Genomic DNA, 8,088 nt, shown 5'->3' with positions numbered 1-8,088 from the left:
TTTTTCAAACATTTGTAAACTTTAACTATAAAAGGATGTTTCAGCCTCGAGCTGCAGCTGTAGACAAGAGAAAAAATAATTTCATTTGTAGGCCGATTATTAGATATTATCAAAAAATATGGAAAAATATTTAGAATTTTTTATTTACAAGTCATACAATTACATATTTAAAATAACATTACAGAAATATATTTCTATATTTTAATATTTTTTTTATCACTATCTTAAGGTCTTCAGGTTTTCATGGTTCTTTTTTTCACCAGGTTTTTTCTTGTTACTTCGACTATGTCTTCGAATTTTTTATCGCTTTCTTCTCATGTGTTTGAGGGAAATTAAGCCTCTTTGCTCCTCTTCCTCCTCCCTCAGCTGCTAACGTGAGCGGCGTGTCACGGTCTGAAAAATACTTTGAAATGAGGGATTATGATGCGAGTCACGTGAGAGGAGAGTCATTTTTCTGCAGCATGAAGGGAGGAAGTGAAACAGGAAGCTGTTTGATGCGGAGGATTTGCCTTCCCGGTAAAATGTCGAGCTGCTGAGGCGCGAGCCGAGATAATGTTTGCAGCTGTTTACATTCATGAGCTCGTCTGTTTATCATCAATGAATGCAAAGCGTCAGCCGGAGGACGGCGAAGAAAAAGCCGAAAACAACAAAACCACCTGACGGGCAGCAGATCTCAGATCTCAGCTTTTAAACTCCGTCACCAAAACAGACAAAGACCAACTCTCCGGGAATGTTACGGAGTACATTTACTTACAATTTTGAAGAAAAAGAAAAAGAATTTTAATTAAGTATCCCTATTTTCTGCTAATTTAACCCTTTGAAACCTGGATCGACATCAGTTTTCTTTTGCTGCATTCGGACGCCTTTTAGAAGCTTTTTAACCCTTTGAAACCTGGAAACGTTGATTTCTTTCCAAAACTTGAGGGAAAAATGCATCGAGCAGCTTGGCAAGAAATGTCACGCAGACTGCAAGAAATTAGTTAAAGGTGACAAGAAAATTACCGAAAAACTAGTTTAACAAAAAAAAAAAGAAAAAGAAAAAAGGGAGGGCTATTAGCTGGATGAGGACGGGCTCCTGCAGCGTCTGTCCTCTGTCCTCTGTCCTTCGTCCTCTGTCCTTCGTCCTCTGTCCTCTGTCCTTCGTCCTCTGTCCTTGTCTAGCCCCTCCCTGCTGCTCTGATTCATCATTCCCATTCGTTTCTATGTAGCCTGATCTGTTAGTTAGTAACTAAGAAAGTAAATATGTTAGTACGCTATTTAGTTAGTTAGAAAGTTAATGAGTAAGATATTTTGTTAGTTTTTAGATAAGTTAGTTATTTACTTAGTAAAGAAATAAATAAGTCAGTTTGTTAGTTAGAAAGTAAATAAGTAAGGCAGTTAGTTTGTTGGCTAGTTAGAAAGTAAAAAAGTTGGTTTGTATATCAGTAAGTTAGTAAGTAAGAAAGTTAATAAGTAAGTAAGCTATGAAGTTAGTGAGTAAATAAGTTAGTAGGTAGTCAGGTTGGCTGGTTAGTCAGTTAGTTAGTAAATAAATAAGATTCTGCAGATTTCAGACGGTTGGGTCAAAGCGTCTCCATTCATGATTTTTTTGTTGGATTGTAGTGAGTCTCTCCTCGGCTCGTCTACTGTCTGACTGAGTGTGTGTGTGTGTGTGTGTGTGTGTGTGTGTGTGTGTGTGTGTGTGTGTGTGTGTGTGTGTGTGCATGTATCATGCAGCAGGACCTTGCGGCCTTCCTCATTAAAAAACAAAGAACACAAACAAAGAAAACACCTTAACACGTGAGTGACCCACGTGAGACTGAGAGGGCGACGAACTGGCGCGATCAGAAAAAACGGTTTTCAGGACGTTGTGTCTCTCGGTGTGAAGGTGACCCTCTGTCAGGGACGGTCATGTGACTAAGGTGTCAGATGTGTGTGTTTGATCAGGAGCTGGAATTAAGATCCGTCAGTGAGACTGAGCTTATTAGCTTTTCAAACACAGAGACTTCAAACATAAAAGCAGCAGAAATCTGTCCGTCTGTCTCGGAGGCTGTTTGTCCGACACTTTTCATCTCGTATTTCAGTCTCACAAAGCTGTCAGCGGTCTCGAATAAATTCATTAAAATTAAACATATTTTGTTTTTTGCCACCAGAATTACATTTGGGGGGAAATACAGTTTTAAATGTGAAATTTGTGTTTGTAAAATACACAAGAGAAACATGAAATTAAAGTAGAGAAAACAGACGTTGTTTTATCGGATGTATTTAAAAAAACGTTTAGAAGAACTGTCAACACATCACAGTAACAATTTTAAGAGAAATACTCCTAAAACTCCCGAATTTTACATATTTACACCAGCAGAATCAAACCAGAGCAGGAACAGAGGATCTAAAATCAAATCTAAACATTTTTTAAAAAGATGAAAATAAAGAAGAATCAAAGTGCCGCTCTGATCAGAAACACTGCCGGCGTGTTTTCACTCGAGTCTTTTGTTTGGACGGACGCAGCAGATTTCACGAAAACATCTTCATCAGAATTTGCATTTCAATCTGACTGAGAGATGCTTTTCATACAAAATCATGTTTTCTATAATCGGCTGAGACACCGCAGTCCGCGGTCGTGTTTACGGTTGCCACGAAGACACGTGACGCTTTCACATGTTGGCAGCTTTAACAAAAAAAAAGAGCCGGGAGCTGACGGCGCTGCCCGTTTCGCTGTGAGGTCGTGTTTGTTTGATGTGGTGAAACATCTGCTGTCAACATTTAAGAAATGGCTGAAAAAGCTTATTCTCATAAAGCTTCAATTTATGGTTTTTAACCCTTTGAAACCTGAAACCTTTCAAACGCCTTTTACCATCTCTTTAAACCTGTAAGCTCTGAGCTGATCGGTGCGAATTCTTTCAAAAACATTTTTTAAAAAAAGCAACTTAAGACAGAAATGTTCCACAATTTCCAAGAAATTACTCAATTTAGAAAATTATTATTAAAAGAAAAAAACATCTAGAGAAAAGGGAAAACTACATTTCTAATTTCATACTTACATGATTAAAATTATGCTACAGAATTATCATAATTTTTAAGCATTTTTTTCCATTTGTTTTTTATTTACTTTCTTTTTCTTTTTTGTTTGTGCTTTTAGCCTGTAATTTTAACCAGTTTGTTCTAATGTCCAATTGACCGTTTTTGCCAAATTTGAAAAAATTCCCTCAAGGCCTTCTGGCTTATAATGTTCACCAAATGAAACAGACCCAAGGTTACAGTGACCTTAACCCTTGACCACCAAATTCCCATCAGCTCATCGTCCAAGTGAACGTTTGTGCCAAATTTGGTAAAGTTCCATCAAGGTGTTCATGAGATACGGCATTCACGAATATGTGATGGACAAGGTCACGGTGACCTTGACCTTCAACTGGCAAATTCTAATCCATTCACTGTTGAAAAGAGGACGTTTATGCCAAATTTTAGGAAATTTCCTCAAGGTGTTCTTGAGATATCACTATCTTTTGAACGAGAGGGTGCAAAGTCACAGTGACCTTAACCTTTGACCACCAAATTCTAATGAGTTCATTGTTGAGTACAAGAGGACATTTGTGCCAAATTTTAAGAAATTCTCTTTTGGCGTTCTTTAGATAACATGTTCAAGAGAATGAGATGGACACAAGGTCACGGTGACATTTGACCAACAGATTCTAACCAGTTCATCCTTGACACAAAGTGGGTGTTTGTGCCAAAACGGAGGAAATTCCTTTGAGGTGGTCTTGAGATATCACGTTTCCTAAATGAGACAGACACAAGGCCACGGTGACCTTGACCTTCAACTATCAAATACTAAAAAGTTCATTCTTGAGTCCAAATGGACGTTTGTGCCAAATTAGAGGACAGGTAATTTTAAGGAAACACAGAAGCAGCTTTTCTTTTGAAACTGTTTATCTCGCTCTCATAATCCATCTAAATAAAAAAAAATCATTTCCAGGAAAAAAGACTTTACTGCGAACAAAACCAGACATATTTAAAATGCTGAACTGCAAAGATTACAGGATTTATTTACGTCTGACCCCCAATTTTGAGTTCTTGTTTCAGCCGTAGTTTGAATTTTCGAGCTGAGCTGTTGCTTATTCATAGTAAAGAGTGGTGAAGTCAAAACTGCCAAACGCATCACTATTATTATTATTATTTTTTGTTTTGTTGTTTGTTTGTTTTGGTTTTTTGATACTTTGATATTTATATTATTTATTTATATTTTATGTTCTAATTTTGTGGCATTATACTTGTTCTTGTTTGTAAATGCTTAATTGCTTTCCTTGTTTTGTTTTCTTCTGTTTGTTTACATGTTTCAAAATAAAGATTTCAATCAATGAAGTCACGAGTCCTAATATGCAAAAGTCCGTTAGCATTTTTGCACGTCCGGTTCCCGCGTCTCAAAGTCTCTGGGTTTTTATGTGTTTCAGGTAAAATGCCCTAAATAAGGTCTGTAGTTAACACCGGCTAAAGGTATTTAGACGCTTTGTTCTGCAACATAAAATATGCCCGAATAAACACAGTGTTTGAAGTTTTCAAAATATTTTCAAAAAGTCTTAAAAAAGGCGGTTGCTAACACGTGGCTAAATGGGACGACAGAGTTTGTCGTCGTCACAGCGACGCAGAATCTCATTAAACCCAGAGTTTACAGAGTCGCGCTCCAACTTGTAGATTGATCTGTTTCTGATATTTTCCGATTGCGTTTCAGAGTGTTTTACGGTGTTTGTGCTGGTGTCCTTTAAGTCGACTGTGATGTAGTTGGTTTATATTCTAACAGCTTTTTGCTTCTTTCAACAAAACGTGTCCCATAAACTCGTGTTCCTCACAGAGCTTATTTTTGGCGATAATCAAAAAGAGGTTTTTGACAAGGGAACCAGTGCGATGCTAACTTCCTGGCTGGTCACAAAAATACGTCCCTTCACCGCTCTACGCGGGACGAGGACAGCAGTCCAGGTACACGACCTAATCGAGCTACTGAGGCGTCAGATGCTGCAGCTGATTTCGGCTAAAACGTGTCTGTCTGGTGCAGCTTTCAAACGAACAGAAAAAAGAAAAAGAAGCTCTGTTTTTACTTCCTTCTCTGCACAAAGGCCTTCGCCTCCTTCTGCAGTCCTTTGATGTCCTCCTTACCGCTGTCGTCCGAAGCAGGAGGGACGTAGTCTGAGTCATCGCCCGCATCCTCGCTGTCATCATTGATGAAGCTGTCGTCGTCCCCGAAGTCCTCGTCTTCATCATCCGCGGGCGTATTTTTGGGGGCGGTGCGTGTAGTGCGAGCTGCGAAAGCATCAACAGGACGAGTTTATGGCCTCAGTGAGTCACAGACGGAGACAATGAGCGACACACGAAGCACATCAGAGAGTTTCCTTTCATGTGGAGCGCAATTACACATCAGCAGCCTTTCAGGGACGAATCTTCTGCTTCTGATGAGGAGAAATAAAGACGCAGCGGCACAAGAGGAACATTCGCAATCTGTAAAGAAAGCACCTTTTTTTGTTATTTTCTCATGACTCATGGCGCTCAAACGACAGAAACGCTGACGCATCCGTCGAATGACTGTCCGTCTTTACGTTTAACGCAGATCAACACTTTGAGTTCATCTGAAGGCTGAAGGAGGATTGTGCAGCGGTGGCAAAAGTTTGCTCTCTTCAACTGTTTTGCAGATTTTATGTACTTTTAACCCTTTAAAAAATAAATTCAACGAAAGTAGAAAATCATGTTAATGTATATTTCTTTTTTGGAAAAGCTTATTCTGAGTGCAGAGCGGTATGAGTGTGAGTGTTTGACACTGCACAAAAAATAATGATGTTTAAAAATCAACGTTGCTGTTAATCACTGACATATATGGGCTGTGATGATTTAAAAAATCTACTGAGCATGTAGTATTTTGAAAATAAATGACAAAAACTGACATTTAAAGGTTTAAAACTCATAATATTAATGAATATTTAATATTTATGATTAGGACTAATGGTTAAAAAAATAAATTCAGTTAAAGTGGAAAATAATATTAATGTATATTTTTTTCAAACTTATATAAAAGCTGATATTAAAGCGGATCCTAAGGGGTTAACAAAAGTGTTTTTGCAGAACATTAAGATATAACAGTGAAGATGACCTTTGACCTCTTGGATATAAAATGTCAGAACTTGATCTTTATATCCTTTTAGATATCTGTGTAAAGTTTGTCATGATTAGCTTCACACTGACCTTGACCTTCAACCACCAAATTCTGTTATTTTAACTATCGAATCCATTTCAACATTTGTGCCAATTTTTTTTTTTTTGGGGGGGGGGTCCTTCAAGGCGATCCTGAGATAATGCTTTCAAAAGAATGTGATGGAAAGATCATAGTGACCTTGACCTTTGACTAGCATGTTTTATCCAGTTTGTTCTTGTGTCCAGTTGAGCGTTTGTGCCAAATTTGAAAAAAATCCCTAAAGCCTTCTTGATTTATAATGTTGACAAAATGTTGCAGTGACGTTGACCTTTGACGACCAAATTCTGATCAGTCCACGTGGATGTTTGTGCCAAATTAGAGAATATTCCATCAAATTGGTTTTGAGGTATTGCATTCACAAGAGTGCGACGGACAAGGTCAAGTTGACCTTTTCCTTTGACCACCAAAATCGAATCAGTTCGTCCTTGTGTCAAAGTGAACGTTTGTGACAAATTTAAGGATATTCCATTAAGTTGTTCTTAAGATATCGCATTTACAATTAAAAGACACAGTCACAGTGACCTTGATCTTTGACCTATGACTACTAACTTCTAATTAGTAGACGATTAGACGTTTGTGCCAAATTTGTAAAAATTTATTCAAGGTGTTAAATATTACGCTCACAAGAATGGGGTGGATGGATGAACCATCCAAAAATGACTCTGGCCTCAGCAATAGCTGGTGCAAAAGCATAATAAAAATATATAAATAAATAAATAATCAGTTTTATAACGAGATCAAACTAAATCCGTCACAATAATTAGAATAAACCCGACAAACACTGTTCGTGTGTCATCAGTGGACAGAAATAACAGCTTTGGGTTAAGGTGATTTATGATTTCTGCTTTTTACTTCAGTATTCATTTATGAAACATGTAATTTCTTATCCTTGGGTAAAAGGTTTTCAGAGCCATTAGTGCGGATGAAGTTAACGGATCTATGATTTCACCGTCTTTTTTCTCCCTGTCAGTGTCGTGGAGGTGGAGGTGCGTCACGGCGTCTTAAATCAGACGACTGCCGAGGGAGTCGAGTGTAAATTAAGCGTCTACACTAAATGTCAGCCGAGGCATCAAACTGCTGCTGCTGAGGAGAAAAACACGTTTCTCATCTGTGTGGAGAGGTTTCCTATTAACTGGTGGAGGCGGAGGAGGCGGAGGAGGCGGCGGTGGCGTGGAAAGGTCAGAAGGTCGTTTCCACCCGAGCTGAGGGGGGGGGTCGATGTCCTGAGGGGTCCCGAGATTACATTAAACAACCTGCTAACGAAAAAATCAATGGGCCTCAGCGGGTTTATAGATCCTGAGCAGCTCTGGTGACAGGTAAAGTGTGTGTGTGTGTGTGTGTGTGTGTGTGTGTGTGTGTGTGTGTGTGTGTGTGTGTGTGTGTGTGGTTGAGGATCTGTTGCTAAACCCTGTCAGGGAAGTAAGTTGGAACTGGCTTAATTTCTTCCAAAAAAATGAAAAAAGGCAATAATAATAATACAAAATAAATTATTATTAAAATAAATTATAAATTATTCTTCTTCTTCTTCTTCTTCTTCTTCTTATTATTATTATTATTATTACTTAATCTTTATAGCACTTTAAAAACAGAGTTTTGACAAACAAAGCCCAGCAGTAACGGGATACACAGACATCGATACAACAACGGAAAGCCAAACAGTCCCATTAACGAGAAATTAGAGGCAACGAGAAGTGACGAAAAAACTTAAAATCAGAGGACAAATAACGCAAGACGTAAAATGACTAATGAATGTAAAAATAACAGAAGCAATAAAACCACAAATGGAAGGAAATAAAATAAATAAAACAAAAATTAAAAAGGTAAAATGAATATAAAGAAATAAAAATGATCCACTTTATGGAAAATGAGCCAAA

The 8,088-nt window shown here is 38.0% G+C and overlaps 1 protein-coding gene across 7 annotated transcripts in view; it reads right to left on the bottom strand.

Moving 5' to 3' along the window:
* aplf (aprataxin and PNKP like factor) overlaps positions 1-8,088 on the bottom strand; it is a 43,912-nt gene that overhangs the window by 19,799 nt on the left and 16,025 nt on the right. For 2 of the 7 annotated variants that reach the window (XM_088075200.1, XM_088075201.1), the window contains exon 11: positions 2,227-5,271. The exons of 1 other annotated variant lie outside the window; for it this stretch is intronic. In XM_088075200.1, coding sequence (XP_087931326.1) covers positions 5,066-5,271 — 206 coding nt within the window. In that variant the 3' untranslated portion in view covers positions 2,227-5,065. 4 more of the 7 variants (XM_088075205.1, XM_088075203.1, XM_088075204.1 and 1 more) reach the window with 4 other exon arrangements.

The sequence above is a fragment of the Plectropomus leopardus genome, chromosome 3, assembly GCF_026936395.1.
Source record: "Plectropomus leopardus strain MGB_pleo_1.0 chromosome 3, ASM2693639v1, whole genome shotgun sequence".
NCBI lineage: Eukaryota > Metazoa > Chordata > Actinopteri > Perciformes > Serranidae > Plectropomus > Plectropomus leopardus.
This window is presented reverse-complemented; position numbering and strand designations above follow the sequence as displayed.